Raw genomic sequence first — 15,751 nt, forward strand, 5'->3', positions numbered from 1 at the left:
ATGGCTAGCCAGTTTCCCCAACAACATTTATTAAATAGAGAATCCTTTCTCCATTGGTTGTTTTTGGCAGGTTTGTCAAAGATCAGATGGTTGTAGATGTGTGGCATTATTTCTGAGGCCTCTTTTCTGTTCCATTGGTCTATATCTCTGTTTTGGTACCAGTACCATGCTGTTATGATTACTGTAGTCTTGTAGTATAGTTTGAAGTCAGGTAGCTTGATACCTCCAGCTTTTTTTTTCTTTTTTTTTTTTTTGCTTAGGTTTGTCTTGGCTATATGGGCTCTCTTTTGGTTCCATATGAAGTTTAAGGTGTTTTTTTCCAAATCTGTGAAGAAAGTCAATGATAGCTTGATGGGGAGAGCATTAAATACATAAATTACTTTGGGCAATATGGTCATTTTCATGATATTGATTCTTCCTAACCATAAACATGGAATGTTTCTCCATCTGTTTGTGTCCTCTCTTATTTCCTTGAGCAGTAGTTTGTAGTTCTTCTTGAAGAGGTCCTTCACATCCCTTGTTAGCTGTATTCCTAGGTATTTTATTCTCTTTGTAGCAACTGTGAATGGCAGTTCGTTCTTGATTTGGCTCTTTTTAAGTCTGTTATTGGTGTATAGGAATGCTTGTGATTTCTGCACATTGATTTTGTATCCTGTGACTTTGCTAAAGTTGCTTATTGCTTAAGGAGATTTTGGGCTGAGACTATGAGGTCTTCTAAAAGTACAATCACGTCATCTGCAAATAGAGACAATTTGACTTTCTCTATTCCTAATTGAATATTCTTTATTTCTTTTTCTTGCCTGTTTGCCCTGGCCAGAACTTCTAATACTATGTTGAAGAGGAGTGGCGAGAGGGCATCCTTGTTTTGTGCCGATTTTCAAAAGGAATGCTTTCAGTTTTTGTCCATTCAGTCTGACACTGGCTGTGGGTTTGTCATAAATTGCTCTTATTATTTTGAGATGCGTTCCATTGATACCTAGTTTATTGAGAGTTTTTAGCATGAAGGCTGTTGAATTTTGTCACAGGCCTTCATTGCATCTATTGAGATAATCATCTGGTTTTTGTCTTTGGTTCTGTTTATGTGATGTATTAAGTTTATAGATATGCATATGTTGAACCAGCCTTGCATCCCAGGGTTCGCCTACGTGGTCGTGATGGATAATCTTTTTGAAACCAATCAGAACAAAGACACAATGTAGCAGAATCTCTGGGACACATTTAAGGCAGTGTCGAGAGGGAAATTTATAGTAATAAATACCCACATGAGAAGAAAGGAAAGATCTAAAATCGACACCCTATCATCAAAATGGAAAGAGCTAGAGGAGCAAGATTAAAAAAACTCAAAACCTAGCAGAAGACAAGAAATAACTAAGATCAGAGCAGAATTGAAGGAGATAGAGACACAAAAAACCCTTCAAAAAATCAGTAAATCCAGGAGCTGGTTTTTGAAAAGATCAGCAAAATAGACCACTAGCCAGATTAATAAAAAAGAAAAGGGCCAGGTGCGGTGGCTCAAGCCTGTAATCCCAGCACTTTGGGAGGCTGAGGTGGGTGGATCACGAGGTCAAGAGATTGAGACCATCCTGGTCAACATGGTGAAACCCCGTCTCTACTAAAAATACAAAAAATTAGCTGGACATGGTGGTGCGTGCCTGTAATCCCAGCTACTCAGGAGGCTGAGGTAGGAGAATTGCCTGAACCCAGGAGGCGGAGGTTGCGGTGAGCCGAGATCGTGCCATTGCACTCCAGCTTGGGTAACAAGAGTGAAACTCTGTCTAAAAAAAAAAAAAAAAAAAAAGAAAAGGGAGAAGAATCAAAAAGATGTAATAAAAATGATAAAGGGGATATCACCACTGATTCCACAGAAATGCAAACTACAATCAGAGATTACTACAAACAACTCTATGCACATAAACCAGTAAATCTGGAATAAATGGATAAATTCCTGGACACTTGCACCCTCCCAAGCCTAAACCAGGAAGAAGTTGAAATCTTGAATAGACCAATAACAAGGGCTGAAGTTGAGGTAGCAATTAATAGCCTACCAAGGAAAAACTGTCCAGGTTCAGATGGATTTATAGCTGAATTCTATCAGATATACAAAGAGGAGCTGGTACCATTTCTTCTGAAACTATTCCAAACAATCGAGAAACAGAGAATCCTTCCCAAATCGTTTTATGAGACCAACATCATCCTGATACCAAAACCTGGCAGAGACTCAACAACAACAACAAAAAACTTCAGGCCAATTTCCATGATGAACATAGATGCAAAAATCTTCGATAAAATACTGGCAAACCGATTGCAACAGCACATCAAAAAGCTTATCCGTCACGATCAAGTAGGCTTCATTCCAGGGATGCAAGGCTGGTTCAACATACACAAGTCTATAAATGTAATCCACCACTAAACAGAACCAAAGACAAAAACCACACGATTATCTCAACAGATACAGAGAAGGCCTTCAACAAAATTCAACAGCCCTTTATGCTAAAAACTCTCAAAGGAACAAATCTAAAAATAATAAAAGCTATTTAAGACAAACCTACAGCCAATATCATACTGAACGGGAAAAAACTGGAAGCATTCCCTTTGAAATCCGGCACTAGACAAGGATGCCCTCTCTCACCACTCCTATTCAATATAGTATTAGAAGTTCTAGCCAGAGCAGTTAGGCAAAAAAAAAAAAAAAAAAAAAAAAAAAAGGGTATTCAGTTAGGAAAAGATGAAGTCAAATTGTCTCTATTTGCAGATGACATGGTTGTATATTTAGAAGACCCTATCATCTCAGCCCAAAATCTCCTTAAACTGATAAGCAACTTCAGGAAACTCTCAGGACACAAAATCAATGTGCAGAAATCACAAGCATTTCTGTTCATCAATAACAGACTTAAAAAGAACCAAATCATGAGCAAACTCCCATTCACAGTTGCTACAAAGAAAATAAAAACCTAGGAACACAACTAACAAAGGATGTAAAGGACCTCTTCAAGGAGAACTACAAACCACTGCTAAAGGAAATAAGAGAGGACACAAACAGATAGAGACCATGCTCATGGTTAGGAAGAATCAATATTGTGAAAATGGCCATACTGCCCAAAGTAATTTATAGATTCAATGCTATCCCCATCAAGCTACCAATGACCTTCTTCACAGAACTGGAAAAAAACCACCTTAAACTTCATATGGAACCAAAAGAGAGCCCACATAGCCAAGACAATCCTAAGCAAAAAGAACAAAGCCAGAGGCATCACGCTGATTTCAAACTATACTACAAGGCTACAATAACCCAAATAGCATGATACTGGTACCAAAACAGAGATATAAACCAGTGGAACAGAACAGAGGTCCTGGAAGCAATGCCACACATCTACAACCATCTGATCTTTGACAAACCTGACAAATGCAAGCAATGGGGAAAGGATTCCCTGTTTAATAAATGGTGTTGGGAAAACTGGCTAGTAGTGTGCAGAAGGCAGAAACTGGACCCCTTCCTGACACCTTACACTAAAATTAACTCCAGATGGATGAAAGATTTAAACATAACACCTAACACCATAAAAACCCTAGAAGAAAGCCTAGGGAAAACCATTTAGGACATAGGCATAGGCAAGGACTTCATGACTAAATCACCAAAAGCATTGGCAAGAAAAGCCAAAAGAGACAAATAGGATCTAATTAAACTCCAGAGCTTCTGTACAGCAAAAGAAACAATCATTAGAGTGAACTGGCAACCAACAGAATGGGAAAAAGTTTTTGCAATCTACTCATCTGACTAAGGGTTAATATCCAGAATCTACAATGAACTAAAACAGATTTACCAGAAAAAAAACAAACAAACCTATCCAAAAGTGGTTGAAGGATATGAACAGACACTTTTCAAAAGAAGACATATATGAGGCCAACAAACATAATGAAAAAATGCTTATCATCACTGATTACTAGAGAAATGCAAATGAAAACCACATTTAGATACCACCTCACGCCAGTTAGAATGGTGATCATTAAAAAATCTGGAGAAAACAGATGCTGGAGAGGATGTGGAGAAACAGGAACACTTTTACATTGTTGGTGGGAGTGTAAACTAGTTCAACCATTGTGGAAGACAGTGTGGCACTTTCTCAAGGACCTAAAAATAGAAATTCCATTTGACCCAGCAATCCCATTTCTGGGTATATACCCAAAGGACTATAAATAACTCTATTATAAAGATACATGCACATGTATGTTTATAGCAGCACTGTTTACAATAGCAAAGACCTAGAACCAACTCAAATGCCCACTGATGATAGACTGGACAAGGAAAATGTGGCACATATACACCAAGGAATACTATGCAGCCATAAAAAATTATGAGTTTGTGTCCTTTGTAGGGACATGGATGAATCTGGAAACCATAATTCTCAGCTAACTGACACAAGAACAGAAAATCAAACACCACATGTTCTCAATAATATGTGGGTGATGAACAATGAGAACACATGGACACAGGGAGTGGAGCATTACACACTGGGGTCTGTTGGCGGGGGCCAAGGGAGGAACAGTGGGGTGGGGGTGGAAGGTCAGGGAGGGGTAACATGGGGAGAAATGCCAGATGTAGGTGATGGGGGGATGGAGGCAGCAAATCACATTGCCATGTGTGTACCTGTGCAACAGTCCTGCATGATCTGTACATGTACCCCAGAACCTAAAGTAAAATAAAAAAAAAAAAAAAAAAAAGACTATGCTAGACCCAAACTTCAGCTGTCCTCTTAGGAATGGCCATTACTACATCTGGCAAGAGCAATTCCTTTCAATGTTTAAAAATTAGTCTCAAAACAGATTAAATGTCAAAACTTAGAAATTCTTAATATAGAAAGAAAACACAAACAGCTTAAAATACTATGGCATAAGCCCAAGGTCATGTCAACTCAGTTGGGTAAACAAAGTATCACTGGGGCATATCATCATCATCATAACATGGTAGAGGGTTTTTTTCCTTTTGAAAGAAGTTTCTAATGCATTTCTCTTTTATAAAACATACTATATTTTCTTAGTATGTTTTCATTATTAAGTTTATTGATTATCAAGATGTACACAGAGGGAGAAAAATGCAAGCCATGATTTGAAAATTACATTCCTGAAATTTAACCCATAACTGTATTTGGACATCTGCCCGAATAATAAGCAGCTTTTCCTCTCTTTCAAAAATCATGCCACAGAAAGTAAAAGTTAAATTACAAAACCTTTAACAAAAAGTGGAAATGTAATTTCCTACCCAAAATATACTGACAGGCCAAATTCTTGGTCTCTTCCTTACTTTTACCTTTCATGAAGTAACATTTATAATGCTTCTGTGTATCTTCAGCCAGCGTACCAAGCCACAGGCTATTTAATGTGTTAGATTTTTATTCCTAAATTACCACGAAGTTTGCAGCTTAGTTTTATTATTTTGTTATTTCTGGGCAGGGTGTGAATTCTTGGCTTGGGGTGTCACTGGGCTGAAAGCAAGATGTCAGTTGGGCTGTAGTCTCATTTGGGGCTTATATGTGCTTATATTGTCACTGTCAGTCAAATTTATTTACTTGTGGCTGCAGGACCAAGGCCTCCATTTTCCTATTAGTAGGCTTTAGACAGTTCTCAACATCTAGAGGCCACCCACAATTTCTTGCTACAGGGCAGTTCACTGCATGAATAATTGTTTTTCCAGGCTAGCAAAAGTGAGTAGTCTGAGTGCCTCTTCTGCAACCAGCGGGAGGAAACTCTGATTTTAAAGGTCTCATTTGATTAGGTCAGACCCACCTGGGCAATGTCCCTGTTTTGGGGTTAACTGATTTGGAACCCTAATTACATCTGCAAAATCCTTTTACAGTGATACCTAGATTAGAGTTTCAGGAGAGAAGATGTGTGTGTATACCAGGGCCAAGAGTCTTGGGGGCCATCCTAGAATTCTGCCTAGCATAACCATGATGAAGGAATCCTATGATCACACTATCAGATTTCAATTAAATTGAGAACGAATAATTTTCACTCCTCCCACCCATTTCCTCCTCATAAGTTTTCTAATTGATTAAACTGTCCAGTTGGATGTTTGAGTTTATCAACTCCCACAATCATAGGTGTTCTAGAGCTCCTGTAGATCCTGGCGTATGACTCGGGAGTACACCAAGGAGGATTAGACAAGACAGTAGTCAACTACGGCACAGTACCAGGGTGTGAGGGAGGGAGGCCACACCTGGGACAGCAGCAGCACATTTCTCATACAAAGCAAGGGAAGAGAGATGAAATCTTCCTCCTAGCAAGTAGTTTTCCCCATGTGATTTTATGACTTTTGACATGTCATTCAATGACACTTAACAAACCAACTAATATTTCTGAGGTTGAGTTTCAGTTTGAAAAAAATTACAAACTTTTGGACAAATCGAACAATTTCCTATCCTACAGCTCTCTGATGAGGAAATTAGAAACAGAAAAGTCACTAATTGTTCTTTCTACAAGAGCATGTCAATTCTATAATGGAAACTTTGTGATCCTACATAAAGCCGTTTCTATTCCTTCAGAGTACAAAGAATTTGCAAAGAGATGTAGGCAGAATGTGGTATTGGGACTTTAATTTACTTACCTGCAGACTGTTCCCTTTCCATCATAAATTTATTTAAATCATGGTTTTGCTCTTAATTAACAATTTAATTGGTTGGTGCTTTCTCAATCCAGTTCTCTGGGGGCATGGTTTTCTGTTTAACTTTCTTGTTTTAATTCTTCAGCAAAACCATAAAATTTAATTAGGAAAGTAACCAGCTTTGTAACAGCAGTTCTATGTCTAATTAACTATGCTTTGACTGTCTCTTCTCAGATTCTGTTTAACATTGCACATGCATTCGCATTTGTTCACGTTTCAGAGAAGACATTGTGAATTTATAGCCTATGCAAGTAGTCCAGTTACTTTTCACTTTCCCTAAGATGCTTGGTTGCAGTTAGTGAAATCAGGAAAATTAACAAAGATTTATATATGAATCTGAGAGTCAAAGGCCAAGACATAGGTTGTTAGTTCTCTGTGCATCTGAGTTTTCTCCTTCTGCAGAATAGATTACCACAAGCTTAGCAGCTTAAAACAATACCTATTTATCATCTCATAGTTCTGTAGGTAAGAAGTCCCAATGTGGCTGGCTGAATTCTCCCTTCAGGTATCAATGGGCTAAAATCAAGTTTTTAAAACAGCCCTCATGAGAAGTCAGGCTTTAGGCAGAATTATAGTTAGGCATTGACCAGGGTAGACTGGTGTACTTCTACCAAAGTCCCTGCAGCTGCTAACTAACTGAGAGCCACATAGCACACTGACCACCTGCTCCTCCATTGTTCCTATAGATGAACTCTCTGGTACTGAACCTTTCTGCCCAAGAATTGCTTAAAGTGTTTTCAGATCTTGAATTCCAGCATAACAGCTGACACCAACCAGTGTGAAGACCTCCACCAAGAAACCGACTCAGCACTGTAAAGTAGGAAATGCAGTGTTTTCATCTCCCTATTCCATGACTTCACTTCTCAGTTCTCAGTCTGTGATCCCAGATCTTTAGCCCATCACTTGTTCAGACTCCAACCCAAGTTCTTCAAGGAGGCAGATCTGAGGTTTCCTCCCATATCCTTGTGTGGCTGTCCTACAATTATTAAGCCATTTCTCTGCTGCAACTCATTGTTTCAGTGTATTGGTATGTTACTGCACAATGGGCAATCGAACCTGGTGGTCCTATAACAGTATCTGCCTCTTCCAGGTTTATGTGACAGAATCCAGTTCCTTGTGGTTGGAGGACTGATGTCTTCATTTCCTTGTTGCCCTGTCTGACTTCCTAGGGGCCATTGGAATTCTTTGCCACATGGCTCCCATGGATAGTTCACAATGTACCAGTTTGTGAACTGCTATCTTGAGACCAGCAGGAGCACTTCTCTGGCCTCTTCTATGAACAGCTAGAGGAAACTCTTTGCTTTTAAAGCACTCACCTGATTAGGTCAGGCCTGCCTCATGTCATTTCCCTTCTGCCATATAATGAACCATCATCAAAGGAATAGCTATCCCATCATATTCACAGGCCCCTCCTCATCCTCAAGGGAGTGATTATTCAGGGCATGTACACCAGGGGGGATAGAAATCTTTGGGCTATCTTAGAATTCTATCACATGTGATTTAGAGAGGGAAGGCAACTAAACGCTTCCTGGCAAACTCTCCTTCCCTTCTAGAGTCAATGCATAGGGAATGCAAAGAAGCTGTTAGAAATGCCCATAATTCTGTCCCATCAGCTCCACGGGGAAGAATATGACAGACAGTCATCTTCTTTTTTCTCTGCAGGCTACTTTTGCTGCCTGGCCAGAATTGCTGCTTTCCATAGTACAAATGGTTTGCTTGGTGAAATCATTCGAATTTAAAATGACATCAAGGTAACATGATGCTTTTAGATAGAAATTTATCTGAACTCAACACCTCCAACTTCAATCCAATAACTACTTCTTTAGTGAAAGAAAATGAAGAAATGTGCAGAAAAGATTTAACAGAGCAGGGCTGAAAAATTCTATCTTTAGAAAGGCGTGCTTGTAAAATTGGCCCTTGGCTGGCATTGGGAAAGTTGAATTTCAGGGAGGTTACCACCACCCTAACTAATAAGAGTGACTTTGCCGGGCACAGTGGCTCATGCCTGAAGTCCCAGCACTTTGAGAGGCCAAGGTGGGTGGATCACGAGATCAGGAGATCGAGACCATCCTGACCAACATGGTGAAACCCCGTCTCTACTGATGTCTCTAAAATATAAAAATTAGTTGGGTGTGGTGGCGTGTGCCTGTAGTCCCAGCTACTTGGGAGATTGAGGCAGGACAATCTCTTGAACCCAGGAAGCAGAGGTTGCAGTGAACTGAGATCATGCCACTGTACCTGCCTGGTGACAGAGTGAGACTCTGTCTCAAAAAAAAAAAAAAAAAAGAAAGAAAGAAAAAAAGAAAGAAAAAAAGGTACTCAACATGCTTAGATTGGGCAAATAATAATATAGTAATATAGTTCAGGCCAAACACTCACTTTTCTTCTGGGAGTCTGGAATTTTGGTATGTGCTAGGCAGAGGGTATCTACATAACTTTACCCCAATAAAAACCTTGGGCACTGAGTCTTTAATGAGTTTCCTTGGTAGACAACACTGTATGTTTGTTGTCACAACTTGTTACTGATGGCATTGAGAACATCCTGTGTGACTCTGTTGGAAGAGGCCTCTTGGAAGCTTGTACCTTGTTTCCCCTGGACTTCACCCCATACTCCTCTTTCACTTTGATGATTTTGCTTTATATCCTTTTGCTGTGACCATTCATAGCTGTGAGTAAGACTATATGCTGAGTTGGGTGGGTCCTTCTGCAACTCATTGAATGTGGGCATGGTCTTGGTGACCCCTGACTCTAGGGTTAAAGTAAATGAGAGTATGATGATACTGACATTCTGAGTCTAGGCTTCACTGCTCTGCAGACTTGGCCTCAATCCTCACCATTGTGAAGATAATCAGAATAAACTGACTAAGGCTAGAGGCAGGCCTCATTTGGGTCCTAGAGGGCTTGACACTGATGAGATACACGTTCCAATCCCATACTGTGGCCTGGGCAAGTTACTTAACTCTGTCTCTCTCAGTTTCTTCATCTGTAAAACAGCAATAATACACTTGCTTCACAGGACTGTTAAAATGAGCAATTTACGGAATCATGTAGCCCTGTGACTGACTCACAGTGGCTGAGAGGAGCTGGATGTGACTTCGTGTGGAGTAGAATCAGTAGAGCACAGGTGGTATCTTAATATTAAGCTTCTTTCTTCCCTTCACTCTGCTCCCTCTTTCCTCACCAGATCCCTTTCCCTCTCTTCTATCAGTTGTACCCCTAAGCTCCCTTACATCCAAACCATTTCCTCCTCCAGGTGAATACTTTTCCTTGAGGACTAAATGAAAAGTGTTTTTAGGAATGATTTTCTTCAAATGCTTACCAAAAAGGGCCCAGTGTTAATGTATGGTCATCAGTGCCAGCAGCTGTATTTACGGTCATAGCTTTTGGTTCCATCTATGATGATTTCTGAGAGTTTATAAGTAACCCCTACAGTCCTCACAAATGTGATTTTATTGCTTTTGATAATGGTAAGTGACCATCACAAATTGAACAGTGCAAGTTCATTACTTCGTCAGGCCTAATACGTAAATAGGTTCATGAATGGTAGAAACATCCTTTAAGAAATATTTTGTTCCAATATTTGGTTCAGAAGGTCTGTTCCCTAAAACACTGGACTCCAAAGTGAAAAGTGGCTATTTTATTTTTTTGGTGGCATATGAAAATACAGTTTCAGTGGAGATGGAAACTTCCACTCAAAACTTGCTTTGCTTCTTTGCAACTATTAAGTTCCTGGTGGACCATTCAGAAAGTGTTCAGCTACAACTAATGAAAAGGACATCGTGGGATATACGTCCATATGTGACCAGAAGAGGTTAACAATAGCCTCCTAAAAGCAGATTCCTGTGAGAAGAAAAGGAGGTTTAAGAAATGCCCAGTGAGCACTGACTCTCTGGTATTGCATAAAACAGCCACAATTTGGGGATGAGTCCTGCATCCTCACCCTGGGCCCTTGTAATGAGACAGCATACTTGAACTCAGTACTGTTTGTGTAGGAGCTGGGAATGAGGAGAAGATAGGGAATCAACTCAATGTTCAAGACATCATTTGCAAATAAATTCAAGAGTTGAGGGGGAAGATGTCAAAGAGAAAAACCATAAATAAAAGACCAAAAGTTTGTTAATTATAAATATCTCCAGAAGCCACAATATGTCCTTCCTCCCTCATTCCCTTACACTACTTTAGGTAGCACTAAGCCTAAACCACCACATAGTTTTTGGACTTGCTTGTATTTTGGTAGGCATGGAAAAGAACCAATCACTATAGTTCTCATCATAACTTTTAGGTAAAAGCTAACACTCAATTATATACACTGATGAAGTTAGAGAAATGTTCTAACTCTAAAATCCATAACGTTCATCAAAGATTGAATAATCAGAGCCTTCAACCTTTGCCAAGAAAATTTTCTTATTAGACCCACTGAAACACAGCAAAACTAATTAACTTGAATTTCTGGCTTTAATTTTCCTCAACTCACTTCTGCTTAAAGTTTTAATTAAGAGGAAAGTGCCTAGATGATCGGTAGGAAGATTCAAGAAGATAAAGAGAAGCTCTGGAAAACTGGAAACTAAATTCATTCATTCATTAAGGAAAAATAACAACAAAATCATGTATTGAACTTCTAGGATATTCCAGACACTAACTGGGAATACATCAATGAACAAAAAATAGACAAATTCTTTCGTAAAATTTACATTCTACCTCGGAGACCGGTAATAAATAGATGTCAGACAGAAAATTTTCTTTTCTTTTCTTTCTTTTTTTTTTTTTTGTGACAGGGTCTTGCTCTGTTCCTCAGGCTAGAGAGCATGGCAACAGAGTGAGGCCCTGTCTTAAAAAAAGAGACACTAGAGCGCACTGCAACCTCTCAGGCTCAAGTGATCCTCCCATTTCAGCCTCTCCAGTAGTTGGGACTACAGGCATGTGACACCACAACCGATTAAATTTTTATATTTTTTGTAGAGATGGGGTTTCACCATGTTGCCCAGGCTGGGCTTGAACTCCTGGGCTCAAAGGATCTGCCTGCCTCAGCCTCCCAAAGTGTGGCACACAAAAAAATTTTGAGTAGCTTTAACTATCCTTTAAAAGCTCTTTCAACTGGGTGCAGTGGCTCACGCCTGTAATCCCAGCACTTTGGGAGGCCGAGGTGGGTGGATCACGAGGTCAGGAGTTCGAGACCAGCCTGGCCAATAATGTGAAACCCTGTCTCTACTAAAAATAAAGAAACAATTAGCTGGGCATGGTTGCACATTCCCATAGTTCCAGCTACTCAGGAGGCTGAGGCAGGAGAATCGCTTGCACCTGGGAGGTGGAGGTTGCAGTGAGCCGAGATCACGCCACTGCACTCCAGTCTGGGCAACAGAGTGAGACTCTGTCTCAAAACAAACAAACAAACAAACAAACAAATAAATAAAATCTTTTTCAAGTTATCTCCTTAGCCTTTAGTTTCTTGGCTAAGAAATTCCAGTTATTCAATTCCAGTCAGCAAATTGCTGTAAACACACTACAAGCACAATTCCACCATAAGTGAGTAGATGCTCTATTACCTTAAGTTGATGGGATATTTTCTTCAGTGCATATGCTTCCTCTTCTGTTTTGGGAATAAATCTTATCACTTTATCACTACAAGAAAAGAAAAGAAAGATGATAATTACCTTTCGAAAATAAAGATATTAGTCATCTTTTCCCTACCTCTTCAAAAACTGCCTCTGCATTTAGGAAGAACAGCAAAACTTTTCACTGACCCAGTATTTTATACAGTTCTTGTTATTCTTTGATTGCATTGCTCTTTTTTTCTTGTCTTAAAGCTATTTGGTATTTCATCAGCTTTTGAAGATTATAAACTCACATTTAATGTTATAAATGCGGAAAAAGGCCAAAAACACAGGAAGAGTGGCAGCAAGAGACAGGAACTTTCATGAGCTGATACCAACAAGGAAAATTTCCAATGACAGAAAAAAGAAAAGCCATTCTTTTTTTAAACATTAATGCTGAAAAGGAATTTGACTTTCAGTGAAAGGATGTGAAATCCACACAGTAGGGAAAGTTTCTGGTTTGAATTCTTCCCACACCGAGAACAGTAAGGAGAAGCCCATCTCTGTGGGGCATCTCATTTCTCTGGTCCAGAGCTTCCCTCCTGGCTTGTGGGGCCACACAAGAGGGCCATCAGCATTAGACGCTGATGGCTGTACATTTTTTAGAGTGATACAAATTAAAAATCAATGTTTATAACTGTTACCAAAACACCAGGGGTTTGGCCTAGGTCCTGCTGCTTTCTGCACAGAAAGCAATCACTGAGAAGATGATTATTACTAAGAAAGAAGGCTTTAATCAGGTGCTGCAGTCAGGGAGATGGGAGCTCAGTCTCAAATCCATCTCCCTGATGGACAAAAACTAGAGCTGCATAGAGCAGGGAAAGAAATGTAACAAAGTGTACAAAAACAGAAACCAGGGAGGAGCAGGGAAGCAGTCATGATGAATGAGGGGTCTTGCATCTCACTGTCAGTATGTGGTGATTTGGTGAGTTTCAGTTCTTTGATACTTTTTTTTTTTTTTTTTTTTTGAGAAGACTGAAAGTCACTTTCTGAGGAAGGAACTCAGATAAAACAAATATAAGTTTCAATTTTTAAGACCAGAAGGATCCATTTCTGTTTATTAAAAAAACCTCTCTATAGGAATATTGGGTCAGTTTTACAACCACAGAGGTTTTACCACAGTTGAAATTATATTTGAACATAATATATGGTTCTTTCTGTAAAGGTCTCGAATTACCTAAGATGACTTACGGTGTTACTGTGTCTGTCAGAAAGTTTCTCTTTGGGGGCCTTGTCTCCCAGGTGTGCCAGAAAGGTATTCTATCAATTTCTAGGTGTGTAATGATGAGGACAGGTTGGGAAGCATGGCTCTAGCACATGATAATCAAAACTATACAATGCCTTTCACATAGAGCAGATGCTTATTAAATATTTATTAATGGATTGGTATAAAGGAGATTGCTGAGAGTAACTGGTGTCCAGAGGACATATAGAGGAAAACTAAGTAAATAAAGCACAATAGGAATGAATATTTTTCATAACTCTATATGGCATTTTATGATAATTAAAGATAAGGTAGATTATTATTAATAGCATATAAAGCAGAAAACAAAAACGCTACTAATTCACCCACAAGTTGTCTCTCCAACCCTAAATGTGCATCAGGAATAATGGAATTTGCATGGTTTTTCGTCATTTTACTTTTTAGATGATGATATGATTTTGATTGTGTCCCCGCCCAAACCTCATGTCAAATTGGGAGGGGCTTGATGGGAGGTGATTGGCTCATAGGGGCATATTATTTCCCCCTTGTCGTCCTGATAGTGGGTGAGTTCTCACAACATCTGATGGCTTGAAAGTGTATGGCACTTCCTTCTTTGTTCTCTCATTCTCCAGATACCATGTGAAGGAGGTCCTGCTTCCCCTTCCCCTTCTGCTTTGATTGTAAGTTTCCTGAGGCCTCCCAGGCATGCATCCTGTTAAGCCTGTGGAACTGTGAGTCAACTAAATCTCTTTTCTTCATTAATTACCCAGTCTCAAGTGGTTCTTTATAGTGGTGTGAGAATGGGCTAATACAGATGAATAGCAGTTTCCAAGATGAAGTAAGGCTAATATGGAGGGCATCCGATCCTCAGGGATACTTCTGGACTTGTTGAGCAATAATTTTTTAGGGTTTGTGTTTATTTCCAATCATGATAGGTTTATCATTTAAAATGATCCTATAATAGCTCTTTTAGGCCTATTAATAAAAAGGTCCCTGGCTTGCCGATGACAAATTACTGTGTTTTATGGACTGCTATTCTAATAGAGCTTTACAGCTTTGTTTTCCTCAAAATCACACAAACCACCTCTCAGTATCAGTGTCATGAAATTTCTATTTCTGGAAAGAATAAAAGAAAGTAGCAGGAAAAATATTATCAAGTCACTGTAAAACAAATCTAAATATAACCTTTGGAATTTAAATGTAACCACATCTTTTCTCTTTTCTGGTATACATTTCTCTGACCTATGTTTTCCCTGGATCTATCATACCCTGGCCTCTCTCATCTGACCCAGTACAATTCTTGGCAAAGAAAGCAAGCTCGGCTGGGTGATATGGCTGTTTTTGATGGATAGATCACTTGACAGCTTGCTGAAAAATACCTCCATCTGGGGCCTTGTCAGATCCTCAAGAGTGCAAGAAAAGCAATCTGTAGCTGTTTTACAGCCATGAGAAGAACTTTTTTTTTTTTTTTTAAAGATGGATAACTCAACCTGGCAATCAGTTCTTCTGCAAGTAGGTACAGGATACAAAGGAATCACTCTTGGGATTATTTAACCCTGAAAGTGATTGCTCAAACTCAGTTTTCTCATTTTTATCGCAAAAAGTTCACTTCATCCCAGCCTTTAGAAATTCTCAGGTGTGACTTTAGAAATGAGTTTGTTACTATTTGATAATTCATCAACAAACAGAAAATAAGGAAAGCAATGTAGAAAGACCCATGAAATGTCATACTTTTTTGTGAACCAGCAAATTATATTGACAGAATGATGGGTAACCAAAATCCAACAAGAGCTCTTTATTCAGCATGTGAAAACCACGTAACCCCCAAATGCCCTGTTGGTTTCACCAGATGAAAAGCTTACTCTCCTTAAATCTGATAGCTACCCTTTTTTTTTGAAGTGAATAATAATTTGGTGCTAGAAACAGGGAAGTTTCAGGTAGTTTACTGGAACTTAGAAAAACTAACTCTGCAAAACTATCAGAGAAGGTGAGCTTACAGTCTTTTCCTTAGAATTTATCAGTTTTTTTTTTTTTTTTTTTTTAACTGTCAGGTAGCAACACCAATTTAAGACCCTTTGGCTAACCTTTGGGGTTAAGATGAAGGAATCAAAGAACTGAATGTGGGTTGAGGTTAGTAAGACTCCTGGGCAAGCAGTGGCTCATAAGCACATGTATTTCTAACTTAGCCTATATAAAATTGTCCAAAGAAAGACAGCATAGGCATTTTTAATTCTAGTTTAAGGATCTTACAAAGGAAGCAGGATATCCCAGATAACTAGCCTCCCAGGAATTACTAAT

The 15,751-nt window shown here is 39.1% G+C and overlaps 1 protein-coding gene across 2 annotated transcripts in view; it reads right to left on the reverse strand.

Moving 5' to 3' along the window:
• CPA6 (carboxypeptidase A6) overlaps positions 1–15,751 on the reverse strand; it is a 331,259-nt gene that overhangs the window by 200,282 nt on the left and 115,226 nt on the right. For both annotated transcript variants that reach the window (XM_003942899.4, XM_074386629.1), the window contains exon 2: positions 12,202–12,277. In XM_003942899.4, the coding sequence (XP_003942948.1) occupies positions 12,202–12,277 (76 nt within the window). The remainder of the gene's footprint in view (positions 1–12,201; positions 12,278–15,751) is intronic.

This window comes from Saimiri boliviensis, chromosome 15 (genome assembly GCF_048565385.1).
Source record: "Saimiri boliviensis isolate mSaiBol1 chromosome 15, mSaiBol1.pri, whole genome shotgun sequence".
In the NCBI taxonomy this organism is placed as follows: domain Eukaryota; kingdom Metazoa; phylum Chordata; class Mammalia; order Primates; family Cebidae; genus Saimiri; species Saimiri boliviensis.